At 42.6% G+C, this 20,403-nt stretch overlaps 1 protein-coding gene across 3 annotated transcripts in view; it reads right to left on the bottom strand.

Annotated features, from left to right (window-relative positions):
* Nucleotides 1–18,355, bottom strand: part of si:dkey-237i9.1 (SEC14-like protein 1) — a 53,426-nt gene extending 35,071 nt beyond the window's left edge. The window contains exons 1-2 of one of the 3 annotated variants that reach the window (XM_038778166.1): nt 18,248–18,355; nt 17,681–17,769 (exon numbers count right to left, since the gene is read on the bottom strand). In XM_038778166.1, the coding sequence (XP_038634094.1) occupies nt 17,681–17,743 (63 nt within the window). In that variant the 5' untranslated portion in view covers nt 17,744–17,769; nt 18,248–18,355. Of the gene's footprint in view, nt 1–17,680; nt 17,770–17,982; nt 18,189–18,247 lie in introns of those variants that run through there. The other 2 variants (XM_038778167.1, XM_038778165.1) reach the window with 2 other exon arrangements.
* Nucleotides 18,356–20,403: the final 2,048 nt, after the last annotated feature.

Below are 20,403 nucleotides of genomic sequence, written 5' to 3'. Positions count from 1 at the left end.
CTTCTGCTCCTCCCCTTCGATGGGGACAACACATTTAACAACCGCCGCACATTAGACGACAATTGCCGACCCTGAACAAAACTCGTCTGATCCTCCCCGATAACTTGAATGAGACACTGCTCCAGTCTCAGTGCTACATCGGCCAATATCTTAGCATCCACATTTAATAGGGAAATCAGGCGGTATGACCTGCACTCCACCAGGTCCTTATCCTTTTTAAAAGAAGTGAAATGGACGCTTGCATCAACGTCTCGGGCAGGGAACCCTATGTTACCGAATCCTCAAACATCTCCACCAATAACTCTGCCAACTGCCCTGCAAACATTTTATAACATTCCACTGGCAATCTGTCAGGCCTTACCAGTCTGCATTCGCCCAATAGCTGTCAGGACATCCTCCGCATCCATGGGCTCTTCTAACCCTTCCCGCTCTTCCTTTTCCGCCTTGGGCCCTCCCAGCCTTCTGAAAACTCCACCATAACTGACCCCTCCCCAGGTGGCTCCAACCTGTAAAAGGTTCTTATAGAACACTTCAACCGCCCCATTGACTTTTATCTGGCGCAGACAGCAACCCACCACCCGTGTTTCGAACCTGTATAATCTCTCGGGAGGCAACCTGCCACCTCAACTGACAAGGCAAGAGACGACTGGCCTTCTCCCCATATTCGTATAATATCCTCTTGAGCGCTGTAACTGGCACACTGCCTTATCTGTGGACAGCAAACTTCATCTACAGCTTCTTCCTGCTAGTCAGGAGCTCTGCGATGGGATCACTTGAGTATCTGCCATCTACCTTCAAGGCCTCATCTACCAACCTTTAACTTTCCTCCCTTGCCTCCTTCTCGATCTGTGCCTTATGAGAGATTAGCTCCTCTCACCACTGCCGTCAGGGCCTCCCACAGAACCGATGGCGAAACCTCCTCATTCTTATTAAACCCTAGATACTCATCAATCGCCCTTGATATCCTTATCCAAAACCTCAGCTCCGCCAACAGCCCCACATCCAGTCTCCACGCCAGTTACTGAACCGGCCCCGTCTCCAATACCACATCTAGTGGATGCGGAACATGATCCTAAATAACTATCGTGGAATATTCCGCTTTCCTCACCCCTGGCAGCAGACACCTTCCCATCATGAATGAATCAATCCGTGAATATACTTTATGCACTGGAGTAAAGGAGAATTCACGATCTGCGTGCAAAAACCGCCACTTAACTGCTCCTCCCATCTCCTTCATGAACAGGGTCATTATCTTTGCTCCCCTCAAAGAGGCCAATGACCTTGTCGTCCGTCCCCCCCCCTCCAATATCAACTGCCAGGTGTCCCCCACCCCCCTCAAGTCAGCCATTTCCACCACGAGGGATTATCCCCTCCATCTTCCAGGCTCCCAAAGCCAGGGCCCACCCGAGATTGTCACAAAACCCACCCGCAGAATGAGACAAAGAAAAAGCCCCTGGTCACCATCAGTAATCTACACCCCCCCATCAATGTCCCAGAAATCCCCAACTACTTCCCCTCAAACTATAATCTCTGCTCACCATCCCCTTACCCCTACCATTCAACACCTTCTAGGCTCATCGAAACCTGCCTATATAGGTCCAGCAGGCCACGGCCCCACCCCCACTCACGAGCTAAACTCTATCTGCTAGCGAAGTAGCCCACCCCACCCCCCTCCCCCGGCTAGGCGCATGTCAAGTGAGTCAAAGAAAAGAACTGAAACTCCCCAGTCCCCTCCCTCTGCAAAGGAATAACCCAAATCCTTGAACATCCCCATCCTCCATTTTGGGCCACGTATTACTAGGATTCCTAGATTAATCGGAATTCCCACCTCCTCGGCCCCTCTACTCCCCAAAACATCGGCTCAAAAAAAGAATCTCTGGAATTGTGCATGACACTCAGCCTCCTGGGTACACCACATCAAAGGCACACCGCATTTATACAGTGCTGACTTTGTACTGTTGAAGGCCGCACACTTCTTTGCCAACTCTGCCATCTTAATAAGGAAAGGCCCACAGAGCCACTGAAAGTGGTGATGTTCAGGAACGGATCCACAACTATAAGCGAGGACTTAAAATATTTCTAGCTTGGTCTGTTTCTGTTTTATTTCAGATTTCCAGCATCGGCAGTATTATCCAAATACTGCTGCCCTCCCACCGCATGTTTCTATTTTATTTGGCCCATTTCAGGACCCTCTCCTTCATTCGATAGCTGTGAAAGCACACTATCACTGCTCCTGTGGTTCATTGTTGCTTCACAGCGCCAGGATCCCAGGTTCGATTCCCAGCTTGGGTCATTGTGCGGAATCGGCACACATTCTTCCCGTGTCTACGTGGGTTTCCTCTGGGTGCTCCGGTTTCCTCCCACAAGGTCCGAAAGATGTGCTGTTAGATGAATTGGACATTCTGAATTCTCCCTCAGTGTACCCGAAGAGGCGCCGGAATGTGGCGACTCGGGGCTTTTCATAGTAACTTCATTGCAGTGTTAATGTAAGCCTGCTTGTGACAATAAAGATTATTATAGAACTGATCAACTCTCAAAAGAGTCAGACTACAAACACATATCCACATCTCACTACTGTCAGCCTGTGTCAAATCATTTCTAATGCTTGGGACCTGTAACAAATCCATATCTAGTGGTATGAGAAAACCAAATAAAAGCAAATACTGCCGATGCTGGAAATCTGAAATAAAACAGAAACAGACCAGGCTAGAAATATTTTAAGTCCTCGCTTATAGTTGTGGATCCGTTCCTGAACATCACCACTTTCAGTGGCTCTGTGGGCCTTTCCTTATTAAGATGGAAAACAGAGATAGCCTCAAAGTTGAAATTACTTTCCATTGTTAAATTCCTACATTGATAAATGAACTAACTTTTGAAATCAGTTTAAAAGTAAAAATGTAGCTTTCTACACCAAACACGCTTACCGAACCTCTTGTTCCCATGGTCCTGCTGTCCACTGCAGGTCCTCCTCTCTCCTCAGTTGTCTTGAGCCGGGGCCTTCCCTCCACATTTTTTTATAAAATGGTCTCCTGTGCACTGCTTCCCTCTCCTGAATTCTCACTCCGAGTGAAGACTTAGAAGCGCAGTGAGGGGGGGGGGGGGGGGGGGGGGGTTCAGCTTCGACAGTCATTTGTTTTTTAAAACATGGATTGTAGCAGCCCCAGCTCAGTGCTCTTGCTCCATTAGGACTTGCACTTCCTCAACTTGAGAGCTCCAGTTTCAATTGGATCTAGATCTTGAATGGGAATGCAGGACCAGGAGAGGGAGGTGGTGAGAGGATGAGTCAATTTCAACGAGATTGAAGGCGCCAACAGGCTTTGAACAAGTAGAGCCAGAGAAAGGGGAAGGGGGAAAAAAACAAAAGGGGAGTTGTGTGACAGGGTGAAAGACAGGAGCAATTAAATGGCAAAAAGGGATCTGATTAAGGCAAAAGGAAATGGTAATATGTTAAGGAACAAAAGATGGGTCTAAGGAAGGTGCAAATGGCAACAGAATCAACACCAACAGCTGAAAATGTGGGGTTATTGGTTATGATCTGAAATTGTTAAATCTAATGTTGGGGTTGTCAACAAGTCAAGTGCTTAGTCAAACAATTATGTGTTGCGCCTAGAGTTTCCATTGAGCTTCTTTAGAGCAATACAAGTGGCTGGAGAAATGGAGGTGTGAATGAGGAGCATTAGAATTACACGTGACCAGGAGCACAGCCCTCTTTGTGGACTGAACGATGCTCAACTAAAATGAAAGTAGTATATCTCTGTCAGACCTGGAAGGTGTGTTTGTGGCACTGGGTATTAAGAATGGAGGTAAAAATTATGTTACATCTCCGCAGTAAGGAAAGGGGAGCAGGTTATTGAGTATTGGACCACAGGAGGGATGCTGAAAGAGTGGATGGCAGCTTGCATAAGTGTTGGAAACTGCAGAGAAAATGTTATAGCTAATGAGGTGGAGTGAGGCAAGGGGAGCCCAGGGAAAAGGATGGGCATGAAATTGGAAGTGGAAAATGGGACAGATGCAATGAGACCCGTTGTTCATGGTAGAGGAGAATCCTTGGTTGATGTAAAAAAGACAATGGTATGGAAGTATAGAATTCACCCATGTTGCGACTATGTTAATCTAGATGAATGTTCCCAGTGCTCATGGTATTTTGTAATTATAGTGAATTTCTAGAAATGGTCTTCAGAAATGCATCTAATCATTTTTGTACCAATCACAATACTTACAACATTCATCTCGTTTTTGGAAAAACTGTGCACAGTAACAATTTAAGTAAGCTCAAGTATCCTGCTGTTACTTAATTACTATTTCTGCCAAAGTATGAGGAAGAACATGTTCCGAACATAACTTCATAACTAGGGTAGAGATCAGTCTGATTAGTTGAACTAATTTACTGTAAAAGTAATACAATGTTGCTTTCATAAACACATTCTGCACTTCACAGGAACCTAAAGAAAAATAAATGTTGAACCAAAGGCAGGGAGGTCAAGTTGGGTGCCATAAGCATGAACAGGTGAGTTTAAACATTGATCTTACAAGAAAGAATGAGGTGGAAGGTCTATTCCCATATGTGTAGAGTCTGGAAGTCTGAGAGTATGGCTGCCAACATGGAGTCAAAGGTTAGGAACATGCACAAGAGGCTGAAGTCAAATACTTCATTGTGTCTACAACAACCACAACAGGTTGCAGAAATAGGAATGGGGAAGCTGAGGTGTTGAACTAAACACAAGGATGAGAATTTTAATCTAAGCTATTGGGGGAAGGTGGGCAAGCCAACTTTGGGGAGAAACGTGATAGAATTTCAGATAAACTGAAATTTATGTTGGGTGGAAGACAGCAGTTCAGCCAAGGGAGTATTAAAGTCTAATCTGTGGACTTTGTCTTGTATGGTGTATTACATAACCAATTACGGTTTTTCAAAGGAAGTGAAAACTGTTGAAGCTACAAGGTTTAAAAAGTAATACAACTGTAAAGTTCAAAACCAAACAGCTGCAACATGTTCCCTTATAGTACATTCAGCCAGCTCTTTCTAAAATGATGATTACTATGTAGTGCAGCTTCAGGGTTTTATTAAAGGGTTTTTATTCACCCCCAACAGCTGCGAGTCCAGTTTTTTTCATTTTAAGGGAAATTCAACACAACCCAAAGCAAATGCGATACTGGTTCCACTCCCAACTAGAAAAGACCAAGCATTTAACGAAGACTCGATTACAAAAACTGCATTTTAATTACCCAACACTGGTAATTTAGTTCTTGTTTGAGGTCAGGTACTATGTGAACTCACCATCCATTTAACTGAGATTAGTAATTTACAAGAAAACATGGCATCAAGATATGAAAATCATGGAATTCTTCACAGTATTTAGTAGATTTCGAAATGTCTCATTAAAATCACTCGACAAATGAAATTTGTGCATTATGACTAAACAAAATCTACCGATTATTGAAAAATTCAACTTTCCTGAATGAACTCTTGCCCAAATCCTAAAAATCAGCAGGAAAAGGTAAACAAAATATTTTTACAAACAGTAGCAACACATGCAGAATAATTGCAGAATTTGAACTTAAATCACTGCAACTTATTGTGCACAAGTATTGAATACTTTCTGAACACCCTGTCCTAAATGCATTGTTGGCAACTTTAAGAAGTATCTGTGAGCTAGCCAGAGAATAGAAAGTTGAATGTTGGACAATTAATCACCTCAATTTTGATGCAGATTTGGTGGCTGAACCTTACTTTGCAATCAATACTCATTCAACTCTTACGGCAAGAGTTAATTCAGAATCCAAATGCTCCACACAAGAGTGAACCACAAACCTAATTAAGATGGTGAGACAACTAAACACCAATACATGAGCAAGGAAACAGTTGCCCAAGTCTTACTATGCCAAACATACAGAACAATGTGCAGGCCACAGTGATGGCTGTTGAAAAAAAAACAAGCAAAATTATACTATGCAAAAGTATGGTCAACAAAATAGTTCAGACTTGCATTAAAACAGTGAATACACTTCAAAAATATTTAATTAACTGTAAAGCGTTTTCGGACCTCATGTTGTGAAATGCGTCACAATACATAGAACATGCAGCACAGAAACAGGCCACTTGGTTGTACTAGTCTACGTCAGTGTTTTGTGTTCCACCCATGTCTCCTAACACCAAAACCTCCTATCCCATTCTCCCTCATGTTCTTTGTACATCTATATTGCCTCCCCAATTACAAATGAAAGTTTTCTTCCTGTGTCGTCCTGGGGGAAGGGGTTTCTGACTTGCCAATATTATCCCCAATAAATAGCATGAAGAAAAATTATCAATTCAAAATGGATAAACTCACATCTGAAAATGCTGAGATCAAAGTTTTGACATACTCACAGGAGCTGAAATTTATTCCACATTAAAGGTATAAGATTTCGAACTGATACTGCTGTTAAAATAGCACAGTACAAAACAACATCACTCATTTACTAATTTCAAGGAGGTGGGAGGGGGCTGCAAAGAAAGAAGTGGGCTAACCAAAAACGTGTTGCATTTCCCAGCACCAACATCCTTCATTTTGATAGGCATATATAAAAGGATTAATTGTAAGAGAAGCTTAGTGAACTACAACAAACTCCAAGCTCTACAAGGACTCAATTCCTGCATGCAATTGAGTTGCTAATTGCAGCGGTGTCACTGTGGGAAAACACAGAATAAAGGCTAAACAGATCTCCACCCGGGGGAAGAGCAGAGGAAATATTAGGCTCTGATGAATATCTCCAAGCACCTGTGTATCTCTGCATCATTGGCAGCTCAGGGCCAGATCATATATGGCCATTAACCAGGGAATAAAATAATTTTTCAAAATGCATTATTTGTCTCAAAAAGTAGACTAAACATTTATACACGAATGTAAAAATGGAATGTGTTAACTATGAATCTACCAGTGCTAGGCTGCTGTTCCTAACTAGTACAATACATTTTTGTAATACAAAGAGTACATTATTGCATCCATGCATGACAGCACTACCATATCAGTTTGTACAGCAAGCTACAAAACACTGCATATAAAAATACATTGGAAATGAAATATTTTTCCAATATAAAAACTAGCATTAAAGATGCACAGACTGTATTTTTCACCCACTGATAGCAGAATACAACATTTGCAATAAACATGATAAAAGTTATTCAGTTTTAGAAACTAGAGGAATGAACAGATTCTAGATTTAGTTTGTATGATCATGCTAAGTGTGTTCGACTTCAAGGGCAAAATACTGGGCATGCTGGAAACTTGGTTCAGGTGAGAAGAAAAATCCTTGGAGATGATTTTTAGCCAATTAAGTACAAATATTTTCCAGTCATTTCCAAAGTGGATATAGGAGAAGTAAGGCTTGAAAATATAGAATGGAGAAAAGGAGAAATCAGAATTGGCATGGAATGTACATCACAGAAACACACCTTTCAACCCAAATGATCTATGCCAGTGATTCCACATACATTTTTTTGCCAATCTGCTCTATTCAAGCCCATCACCATATCCCTCTATTTCTTTCCCCCACAAATGCTTATCTAACTTGTTTGGTGATCTACACTGGTAGTCTCACCAACTCCTTGTATCAGAAGATAACATTTTAATTAATAAAGATGACAAAAGGACAGAAAGAAAGGAGTGTGGCAGAAAGGGCACAAATCTTTACCTAACTTTTATATTTTGTTTTTTTGGAGTTCATTCCAATAATTAGTTTTAAAGGATCCAAGGTATTTCAATGCTCCAGTTAGATTTTTACCATTAAAGAGTTAACAGCATCTGCATGCAAATTGAAAATGTACAAAACCAATTTGACCTGGAAGACGAGTATTTTCCTGAAACTACAAGGACTTGAGGATTAAAATGCAATATACAGAAAAACACTTATAAATTTTACAGATTTAACAAGTTGAAATTGTAGCGCATCGCAAGTGAAAGGTTAAAAACCACAAATCTAGCAGTGAAGAATTACATTTTCTTCTTTTTGAAAATAGAATATAGAGTTTAAACAAAAACAAAGCAGCGTTGGACAATAGTATATCAACTCTACAATGCTGATATTCTTGCTAAACCCCCCAAAAAACTCATCCAAGTTTCAAATCTCTTTCTGTTCCACAGTCTCAGCGGCAGCCTTTACATCGCATAAGATGATTGTTTGCACACTTGATGGTAAACTCTGTCTTGAGCATCGTCTGGTGTTATTCATGAGCCCCTATGGCAAAGCAGTCTTTGCCCACTTTTTGCAGAGGAAGACGGTGGGCTGAGAAAGTACACAATTATCTGTTCTCCATTTTCTCTGGGTCCTCTTCTTGGCCAGGTGAACTATTCACTTTACTTGCCTCTTCTTGGTGTGATGAATTCCACCTACTTGTTGGGCAAACAATCTAAGCACAGACTAAACAGAGGGGGCATGGCGGGTTAGCACCTTACTAGTTGCAGACTTCTGGACTTCAATTGGGCAGTAGCTGATCAGTGTGACACAATGGTCCTTCCCATCACTGAAGGCCATTGCACCTGCTCTCTACAACAGTCGCATTTGGCTCATCACGTGTAACTGCTGACACCTGTTCTGCATTAACACATTGCAGCAAAATTATAATATCCGCTCCAGGCCCCAATTTGTGGAGATCCTGGGTTACATAGAACATACAGCGCAGAAGGAGACCATTCGGCCCATCGAGGCTGCACCAACCCACTTAAGCCCTCACTTCCACCCTATCCCTGGAAACCAATAACCCCTCCTAACCTTTTTGGCCACTGAGGGCAATTTATCACGGCCAATCCACCTAACCTGCACTTCTTTGGACTGCCCTAGTTGAGTCCAAAGGAATGCAAAGCATGACCACAAGCTGGTGGGAATGCTCACTAGTCTGGCTGCCTAATCTGCTCAGAGTTCCTCTGAAGCTTTAGCCTGGAACTACAAAGGACCCAGTTTCCATGTATCACCACAAGGAAGCACAGCTGAGGACTTGCCAGTAGACAGGCAGTGCACTAACAGGCAGAGACTTGCAATTGTTGGTTCTCTTTTTCACATTGCTGACACCAGCATGGGTTGAAAATGAGAAGCAAATTCATATGCAAAAGCAGAAGGGAAGTGTATTCTGTTCACCCACACACTAAACACATCACATCAACCTGTTGGACACATCCACCAATTCTACTACAGCTGATGCAGGATAGGATCTGAAATGCAGTAACCCAAAGATAAAAGGAAAAACTTTGTCCTTTCAAACGTAGTAAGTCCTATAAAGTCACTCTTTGAAAAGTGTCTTCTGAAATACATCCCTATACACAAGGTTTTATACAGTAAAGCATCATAATTTTTTTAAGTATCTTCAATAAATAAAATTTAATGAAAATCATAAAGCCAGGATTATAATGAATGACAGAGCAGGTTCGAAGGGTAGAATGGCCTATTCCTGCTCCTATTTTCTATGTTCAACAACTAATCTCTCACTTGGATCCCAAAGTAATTGTATGGATTCCAAATTTACTCTACCCACTTATAATTGGACCACCGTTTAAGCTATGTCATGTAATATAACTGAAACAAAAATAAACTACTTTAAATTCAACTTTGATGGGGACACAAATAGGTATTTAGAATCAGCTGCATATTATACACATCCTGTTTAATTTTCCTTACAAAGTGTATAATGGGACCAGATTCACTATATGGCCCATTTCACCTCTTGGACAACCTCTAGGTTGACTGTTAAGAACATAATTTTATAAAAAAATATTTTCTATGTATGTCAGTGGCATAGCGTGGTAGATCATTAACAACCATACCAGACTTTACTGTTATTAATTCAACCTTTGGATAAAAATCTGGAATTCCCTCCCTAACTGTGTTGTTGGTGTGCCTACACCACGGACTGTAGCGGTTCAAAACAGCGGCTCACCACCGCTTTCTCAAAGGTAATTTAGGATAGGCAGTAAATGTTGGCCTAGCCAGCAACGTCTTCGGCCTGTGAAAGAATAAACTCAATAGTTTAGTGCTGTTCAATAGATTGAAATAAAAACAGTAGCACCAACTGCTGCAGAGTACTCAGATTTTTCCGTCTGGATCAGTCTCACAAATTGCAGCTGTGTTGCTGACCTCATTTCCTTGGTATCATAATGTGGTTCTACAGCTGATGTGACGAGGCTAACTGCTAGCATGGATGATGTAAGACAGGGGTGGGCAAACTTTTCCATGCAAGGGCCACATTCAGAAATTCACAATTCACAAAGGGCCGCATAGTATATTAAGTAAAATAATTACTTCACCCGGTTATGATTCTGGGCGCCTCATATAGAACATAGAACAGTACAGCACAGAACAGGCCCTTCGGCCCTCGACGTTGTGCCGAGCAATGATCACCCTACTCAAGTCAACGTATCCACCCTATACCAGTAAGTAACCCAACAGCCCCCCCCCCATTAACCTTTAAAAAAATTAAAAAAAAAAAAAAAATTTTTAAAGAAAAATTTTTATTTTTTTTTTATAATGACTTGGTGGGCCGCAGAAATACCTTTGGCGGGCCGCATGCGGCCCGCGGGCCGTAGTTTGCCCACCCCTGATGTAAGATGACTGAAGTGTGTGTGACTTTATAAATTTAGAACTTGTGTGTCAAAAAACAGCAAGTGCAACTCATATGGTTGTGTGAAAGGAATAAATTAATTAGCCTTTTTTTGTAACTTGTTCATACTTCAGAAAGTTTTACTAATTTTTGCTCTTCAATGAAGGAAGGAAACAATCGGATGTATTAAAAGAGGGACAACCCAACCAGGATTCGAGATGGCAAATTCTCCTCATATCCTTGTGGTGCTTTTCTCAGTAACTCCTACTCGACCATGATTTCTTCAATATTCCTCCAAAAGCCAGACTTAAGCAAGGGGGCAGTGGCCATACTGTCTAGTTGAGACTGCAAATGGTTAATTCTTTGGAATGCCTCAAAATTCATCTTTCTAAAGTTCCCATATTGAAAACTACAAACTTAATAAATAATTGCATCAAACTCCACAAGATTTCACAAGAAGTCTGGTTAAAAGAATATTCCACCAAGTCCCTTAACTTTACAGTGTTGCAGTAGCAAAGTAATTAAGTCAGCTCTGCTTCTCTTAGCAGTCTCTTGTCTTCAAGGTTGTTTTATTTGAAGTGCTTTTGTAACAAAGGATTGATTTATAAACTGTAAGTCAGCCAACACAATTACTAGAACAGTTAAGCCGCTGAATTGCCTTTCTTGTTACAGTATTCAGAAACTTGCAAAACCTGCTGACTGTGATAAAACAAGCATGTATGGTGCAGTCAGCAATCCCACCACGCACTAGAACTGTTGTAAACAGCTGTCACACAATATGTAACTGTTTGTCAGCTGACAGTGTAGTCATGTGCATGCTGATAAAATAGACGGACAATAACACTAGAAAAATATTCATCTCAGAAAAAATGTGAATGGGGTGTCAAAGCTAATTAGATTTTGTTTAACTTATTTCCAACATATCAGCAGAGTGAAACAAGTTAACTTATTAATAAAGCAGCTCAGACTCAAAATAAGCCAAATCAGTGCTACTATAAAATCAATGTAGCAAACATTTGGCTCAGCAGATGTTCAAAAAATTCCAAAGAGGCTTTTTAAATGAGAAATTTGTAACCATATTAGAATGTTTTTAAAATATATCTCAGAAAAACCACATCTGAAAAGATGGAATTAAGTTACTCTGATACTTAATCAGACATGTTTAGAAATTAATATCTGTTGATCTCTTCTGTTGGGTAATGAACAACCCCTTATTGAGGTCTTAATTATTTGGAAGATCTCAATATTATTTTAATGGCATTCTTCCCCTCCTTCACCAGTCATAACAATTTACAGCATTTCCTTTCTTTTTTTTTAAAGAGTAGAATCTTTTCTGAGGTACAATTCCAAAGGCACTAACTTGTCCCAATGAATTTCAACAGAAACTCACAATGAGCAACTTCATCTCAGAAGGCATCACATTTGAGCATGATCTGTTTTCACATCCACTCTTTCAACAGGCTTTACAAATTTGTGGTCAAAAGAAGCTGATAATAGACTTACGTGAAGAAGAGGAGGCAAAACACGGGGCTGGGGAGTGAGAGGAGCAGGTGGCAGACAATTCATTGGTTCAATTCCCATTCTATGACGTGCCAGTTGATCTGCGAACACTTCCAAAACATGCACGCATAGATGAGATCACTATTGGCAATGACACCAAGTGATAATTGTGATGATCGAATAGCCTGCTGATGCCTTTTAGGCTTATACTAGAAAGGACAGTATTCAATGTGCTGCACCTTAGCAGAATGTGATCCCTTCAGGTAAAAGGAGAAAACAGCATGGGAAAAAGCAGCACCATATGACGAGTTACAGTCAGCTGGTTAGTTTCAACATGGGTCAAGACAGCTACAAATGGGATATTACCCGAATGTATACAAATACAGAATGCACCATAAACACTAATTTTGAATACAACAGCTATTTGCTTCACATGTAAATGCCAAGCCCAACCACACTACTAGCAATTAAGAAAATCCCCAGCCAGTACTATACCATTTTGTCTTTCAAACACACCATCCAGCATTGCATATTCCACCCCATTTAACAAAAACAAAATTACCACCATTTTGGATCAATACTACTCTTCATCACAGATGTCAACTTAGTTTAAATTAACCAACACTACACAATTGCATTTTTGCATTATAGTAGTGTCTCTAATCCAGCAACCTTGGGATGGAGTCAATGCCAGATTTCAGATCTTGTCATTTAATAGGAATAAAAATGCATGCATGGCAGCTTATAAAAAGATCAATATTTTAGATTTCAGACACTGAACCCTTAGAGTGAATTGTTTTTGCTAATCTCTTATTTCATATGGTTCCTGCAACAATTACTGTAAATTCAAATAACTTGAGACACGAGCCAGTCACCACACATGATCAAGACGTCTGCCCATGCTGATGGATTTTCTGAAGATGTGCTGGAATAATCACTGAACCATCCCATTCTTTTTTGCATATTCCATTGCATGCCAGCATATCTCCCATTGTCCTGAAGGGCAATGATATGCAAGATTCACTCATAGTCCACATTTTTAAAAAAATGAAACAATCTTCATAGTGAAAATATAATGCATTCTAATTATGATCTAAAATATTCAAAACTTAAGAACTTGACCTTTAAAGCCATAAAATGCTCAGGCTACATTCAAAATTAGTTAAACATATATTTACAAGGACATAAACTAGGGGCCTCACGGTAGCATGGTGGTTAGCATCAATGCTTCACAGCTCCAGGGTCCCAGGTTCGATTCCCGGCTGGGTCACTGTCTGTGTGGAGTCTGCACGTCCTCCCTGTGTGTGCGTGGGTTTCCTCCGGGTGCTCCGGTTTCCTCCCACAGTCCAAAGATGTGCGGGTTAGGTGGATTGGCCATGCTAAATTGCCCGTAGTGTAAGGTTAATGGGGGGATTGTTGGGTTACGGGTATACGGGTTACGTGGTTAAGTAGGGTGATCATTGCTCGGCACAACATCGAGGGCCGAAGGGCCTGTTCTGTGCTGTACTGTTCTATAATGGCCCGGGTGTGCATTACCCCTCCTTTTTGGAACACATTTCTAGGGAAGGAGAATTTCACTGTTATGGGGATTTCCCCCAGCACCCTTCCAGCTCAGGGTCAGTTTTACACTTGGAAGAGGTTCAATTTCCTCTGTCAGGGAGTTTAGCAGAAAAAATGTGAGTTCTGCAGGGACCGAAAGCAGACAAGCTCTGTACTGCCTGCAAAATAGACAGTTTTCTGTTCAAGAAAGTGTTTTACTCTCCTCTTTGAGTCTGAAAAAGGCACAGGTCCAAGAAGATAATTCAAACGTTGCCAAAAGAAAACCATTTTACAGACAGCATTGAAGTTGCTAGGAATAATTTCTCTTCGCTTTCCGCCAACCACAGAATGCTGGACATTCGACCCTCGTATCGAATATTCAAGCAGTGATTGGTGTGAAGCACGGCAGTTATCTCATTTGCATGACCAGCCAACAAAAAAAACTTGCATTTATGTAACATCTTTTACTAGCTCAGGACATCCCACATTGCTTTGAACTAATTTTGAAGTGTCGTCACTGCTTAATGTAGGAAACACCTAGGGAGGTAAATGCCACACAAACTGGACAACCACCAGGAAATGAGAATAAGGTGCAGAGTGGGGACACAGCAGAGGACATAAGTCATGTGCCCCACGATAGGGCAGAAAGCCTAGCTGTGTATCCGGTTTCTACATATTAATATGTAGTTAGTCTATAACAAAATGATGCAGTCAGCTGTCTATGAAACTCTTAGCACTTGCAAAGTCAGAAGAATAAATGTACATAGTATTTTTTTTAAAGATAAATATCCATTCAGACTAATCACAGACAGAAAGATACAAGTTAAAGTACATTCAGTAACCAAGTTAAAAGCAGCCAGTTCCATGAGCAGCAAATGACGTTAATGGGCACTATAGTATATTACACTTACACTTTTTGTTTTGCATGAACAAATATATATCACATTAACAATAATTTCTGCCTGTAAGATCCACTCTTACATAAACTTGGCCAATATCCACTAAGTGTTCTAAACACATTTTCAAAAACTTGGTGCCACCAAACTACACAAAATAAGAACTCATGGCATAGGGCAACCTATTTACATGGATAGAAGATTGGTTAGCTGACTGGAAACACAAGAGTAGGCATAAATTTTTTTTTGGATTGGCAAGATGTGATGAGTGGAGCACCACAGGGACCAGTGCTGGGGCATCAATGGGCGGCATAGTAGCACAATGGTTAGCACTGCTGCTTTGCAGCGCCAGGGACCCAGGATGGATTCCCGGCTTGGGTCACTGTCAGTGCGGAGTCTGCACATTCGCCTCGTGTCTGCATGGGTTTCCTCCGAGTGCTGCGGTCTCCTCCCACAAGTTCCAAATTATGTGCTTTTTAGGTGAATTGGACATTGAATTCTCCCGCTGTGTACCTGAACAGGCACCGTAGTGAGGCGACAAGGGGATTTTCACAGTAAATTCATTGCAGTGTTAATGCAAGCCTACTTGTGACACTAATAAAGATTATTCTTTACAATTTATTTCAATGACTTGGATGAAAAGACCAAATATGCTGACGATACAAAGATAGGTAAGAAAGTAAGTTCTGAAGAGGAGCCCGTAAATGAACACATAGTGGACAAGAATTTGCCATATGGAGTATAATGTGGGGAAAAAGGTGAACTTGTCCATTTTGGCAGGAAGAATAGGAAAGCAGCATGTTACCCGAATAGCGAGAGACTGCAGTAGAGGGATCTGGGTGTCTTGGTACATGAATCATAAAAAGTTAGTTTGCAGGTATACAGTAAGTGATTAAGGCAGCAAATGAAATGTTGTTGTTTATTGCAAGGGGAATAGGATACAAAAGTAGGAATGTTTTGCGACAATAATACAGCACGTTGGAGAACTGTGTACAGTTTTGGTCTCCTCATTTCAGGAAGGATAGAAGTTAGCAGTTGAGAGAAATTTCCTTGATTGATACCTGATATAGGAGGTGTTATGTTATGTGGGAAGTTTGGACAGGCTGGACCTGTATCCGCTGGCGTTCAGAAGAACGAGAGGTGAATTATTGTAACATACAAGATCCTAAGGAGTCTTGACAGGGTGGATGCTGAAAGGATGTTTACATTTATGGGAGCGATGAGAACTAGGTCACACAGTTTAAAAATAAGGGATCTCCAATTTAAGGCAGCAATAAGAATCTACTTTCTCAAAGAGGTCATTTGAACGCTCTTCCTCAGGGAATGGAGATAGGGTCATTGAATAATTTTACGCTAGAGGTAGATATATTTTCGACTAACAAGGGAGTCAAAGGCTCTCTGGGGTAGGCAGAATGTGGAGTTCAGGTCACAATCAGTTCGGTCATGAACTTATTGAGTGGCAGAGATAGTTTGAGGGACCGAATGGTCTACTCCGAATTCATGCGTTCTTACTTATGTAAAGGAAAAATTAATTTTAAAGAACACATCTACATATGGTTACATTCTGAGGCAAAGCATGGCCATTATTCTTAAGTGTTAAATTATGTTTTTCCCCCAATACTCTCCAGAAGGTATCAAGGCACTGACTTCAAAAAACCTGAGCCAAAAGAAACTGCTGATTAACACTACAGCAAAAACAAAGGTGAAATAGATATCTAGATAAAATCCATCTAAAATCTTCAACGACAAAGTATGTGCTCCTTAGGGACTTAAAGACAGCTGCACTGCGAAGATAATGGTTATTCAGTGCAGAACTAGAATCTTGTGACTTCAGACTGCCAAAATTAGAACACAGTAAAACTAACACTCTCTTGTTGCCATGTGACACAATTACAAGAAAAAAAAATATTCTTACTTCTAGTGCCAAAAGCATCAATATTCCTATGGATCACACTCACCCAACTTAAATTCTAGATGCAAAAAGATTGAAATATATTCACGCTCAGCTATCATCATATGCATGATCCCAATAAAACAGCTGAATGTTTAACCTCAGTCAATGTATCAGATGCGTAGGTGAACATCATTTGCGATCAATGGCCTTGCTGTTATCTTGTTTTAATCAACACAGGTCAATTCTGAATATGGAAACTGGGCTCAGTTCTCTTCTCAGTATTCAAATTTGAATTATTCAAACATTTTGAAGGCAAAATCCTCTTACTTCAACAAAGCGGTTTACTCCATTTCCTAATCTTCTCCTTAAAGAGAGTTGGCACTTGTTCCTGAACACCATCTGTGAAATTCCTTGAGATGCTTTCCACCTTAAAGGTGCTATGTAATAAGGTGTCAGCTCAGCTTGTTACTAACTGCTACTAAATTTTCACACTTGGAAATTGGAACCTATTTTGTTGCAAATGTAATCATTTTAATTGGAGTACTTTTTGTGCAATAAATCCTAACCTGCTTATATCAATCGGCATCCTTGAACCTTTTATTTAAAAAAGCCATTATTGACAGCTTGTTTAGTTTGTCATCTTGCATTGTTTGAAAAACATAATAGCCTGAAGGTTTTGTTTTGCAAGTTTCGCTGAATCACATAATAGCCTGAAGAATTTGTTTTGCAAGTTAAGCTGAATCAGAATCTAAAATTAGAGGAACACAGCCAGTGTTTATCTGTGACTAAGAACTTTTAAAAGAATATTCAAATTTAATTGAATGAATGCTGCTATATTTTCAAACATGTAATCTATGATATGCCAAGTACAATATAATCTCACTTTCGTCACAAAACAAGGTGGTATATTTTCACAATCAAACTACTTTAAAATGCTTATAAAGTCACAACACTATGGCCCCAGAAGAATCTGCACCTTAATATCATTTTCTAAGATATTTATTAAAATTTGGATAAAGATCCATACAAACAGGTCTTTATGGATAAGCCTGCAGTGCACCACAATTGCAAATTCATGCAAGCAGCTAAATACTCAAGTAACGTTGCATGCATTTATGCCACACTTTGGCATACATATAAAATCTGCCGCAAAGAAGCTCAGATCATCTCTGACCCGACACAAATAAGCGAGTCTGACCCTCAAAAACAGGCGTAGGAATAATTCGAGTTTTGTTTTCAGTTTGCCAAAGATGTGCAAAACAACAAAAAAGAGGCTCTACTTACTGTCATAACAAGTTCGAAGGGATGTTTGTAAACCCTGACGGGTGACTGGTATTTCTGCACCATGACTGAACTTGCATCAAAAAAGGCACCTAAACAAAACAGGAAAGGCGGGGGCAGGTGGTGGGGAAGGGAGAAGAAACAGAGAGATCTCTGGTGAGCCGAGTGGAAGGACTCGTTTCCGGCGCCGCTGATCATAACAAAAACACAAAAGCTGAGCCGACAACACACACACGGATCCACTTTGTTAACGCCGAGCAGGACAGGGAGGCTGAGGGGAGAGGGAAAGAGATTGATCCTTTTACCTCAGTCCGCAAGAAACTTGTCAGGAACTCGAGGACCTTCGCCGGCGCCGGGCTGAAGGAGGCCGCCTCCCCGCACCGCTCTGACTCGGGCCTCTGCTTCCCTCTCCCACCCACCCCCGGCTTCTCGGTCAACACCAGCCCCCCCACAATACCGCCTCAAACTAGCCGGACACCGGGGGGAGGGGGCAATAACGGCGAGGCCTCGGCTCCCTCCCGCCCACCACCCGCCGTCCGGCCTGGAAACTTCCAGCCGCTCTGACCGTACCCGGGCGGAGCGAACTGTCAAAAGTTGTGTTTTGTTCCGTGCCCCCCTCCGCCGGCCTCTTCCTCTCTCTTTCTCGCTCGCTGACTGACTGACGGCTCCGCCCCCGGCCCGGCCAGCCGAGCTCACTGCGCCTGCGCCGCCCGCCCGCCCGGTGTGTGACGTCGGAGAGCTGAGGCGCTGCGTCAGAGCCAGGAAAGAGAAGCGCAGAAATGACACCAGTGTTACTCACTGCCCTGGACAACAAATTATACTCCCCATCCATGCCCAGGACAACAAATGTCACTCACTGCCCTGGACAACAAATAATAATCACTGTCCATGCCCAGGACAACAAATATTACTCATTGCCCAGGACAAGTATTACTCACAGTCCATGCCCTGGACAACAAATGTTAGTCACTGCCCTGGACAACAAATATTACTCACAGTCCGTGCCAAGGACAACAAATATTATTCAATGGTCACCTTCCCACCCTCTCTCCCCCCAGTATGGGGCTGACCAGACAACCCACACCACGCCCCCCTCCCCACCAACCAGGGCTTCCTGATAGGGGTCTTTATTCTGGGGGGGGGGGGGCTACCTGACAGGGGACTCTCTTCTGAGGGGTCTCGGGGGGGGGGGGGGGGGGTCTGTTTGTTTAGGGGGGCTCAATGGCGGTCTCTTCATTTCGGGGGCCTGTGGGGTCAGAGTAAGGTCATGGTGGGGCGAGCAGGTTTTGCATTGTGGGTCGAGGGGGGCGGGAGCGGGCTACATCTCTAGCTTCCTATAACAAACTGCTATGAATTCAGTTAAAACAATCAAGCCCTTAAAAAACCCTACCTTAAAGATGCCTCAGGTTGCTAAGCAACCATATTAAACTTCTCTCAGCTTGTTTGCTTTTTACACTGTAACCCTCTCTAAGCACAATAGAAAAACAGTTTGAACTGACCAAAACCCCCATGCAGGCAAACACCTTTGCCGAACATGAGTCGAGGTGGAGTTTTACTCTTCTTACACAGAACCTGCAATTGTATAGAGCATTGGTGAGGCCACACCTGGAGTATTGTGTGCAGTTTTTGTGTCCCTATCTGAGGGAGGATGTTCTTGCTATGGAGGGAGTGTAGCAAAGGTTTACCAGGCTGATTCCTTGGATAGCGAGACTGTCATATGAAGAGAGACTAAATGGGTTAGAACAAAGACCAAAGAAAAGTACAGCACAGGAACAGGCCCACCAGCCCTCCAAGCCTGTGCCGACCATGCTGCCCGTCTAAACTAAAACCTTATGGGCGCAATTCTCCGCACTTACGACGGTGCGGAGAATAGCGGGGGTCGTAAATTTTTACGGCCACGCTAGTCCGACGCCCTCCCGCTATTCTCCCCCACCACGCCTGACTCCCGACACGAATCGCTGCCGCCGTTTTTTTACGGCGAGCAGCAATTCACAGCTGGCCGATGGGCCGAATTCCAAGCCCTTTACGGCCGTTTTTACGAACGGCAAACACACCTGGTCTGGCCGTTCGTAAAAACGGCCGTAAAGTCCCGATCTTGGCAACCATGGCACCGATTGGCACGGCAGTACCACGGCCGTGCCAAGGGTGCCATGGGCCCGCGATCGGTGGGCACCGATCGCGGGCAGCGGGTCCGATTCCCGCGCACTCTTTGTCCTTCCACCGCCCCGCTGTATCACTTCGCGGGGCGGCTGAGGGGCGTCCCGGCCCGCGCATGCGCGGGTTTCGCGCAAATGCACGATGACGTCATCTGCGCATGCGGGGGTTGGAGTCTTCCAATCCGCGCATGCGCGGCTGACGTCATGCGACGCGTCAGCCGTTGCAAACTCTAGCAAGCGGGCTTAACGAAATTCGTTAAGCCCGCGATGCCGGAGTTCACGGCCGCGGCATACTAGCCCCGACCGGGGACCAGAATCGGTTCCTGGTCGGGGAGGGGGAGGCTGGCGTCAAACCCACCCGGTTTTGACGCCAGCCTTACGATTTCTCCCTGTCTGGGAGAATCGCGCCCTCTATACTTTCAGGCTCCATATCCCTCTATTCCCATCCTATTCATGTATTTATCAAGATGCCCCTTAAATGTCACTATCGTCCATGCTCCACCACCTCCTCCAGCATTGAGTTCCAGGCACCCACTACCCTCTGTGTCAAAAACGTGCCTCATACATCTC

The sequence above is a fragment of the Scyliorhinus canicula genome, chromosome 18 (assembly GCF_902713615.1).
Source record: "Scyliorhinus canicula chromosome 18, sScyCan1.1, whole genome shotgun sequence".
In the NCBI taxonomy this organism is placed as follows: domain Eukaryota; kingdom Metazoa; phylum Chordata; class Chondrichthyes; order Carcharhiniformes; family Scyliorhinidae; genus Scyliorhinus; species Scyliorhinus canicula.
The sequence above is the reverse complement of the archived record's forward strand: the minus strand, read 5'-3'. Positions and strand labels throughout refer to the sequence as shown.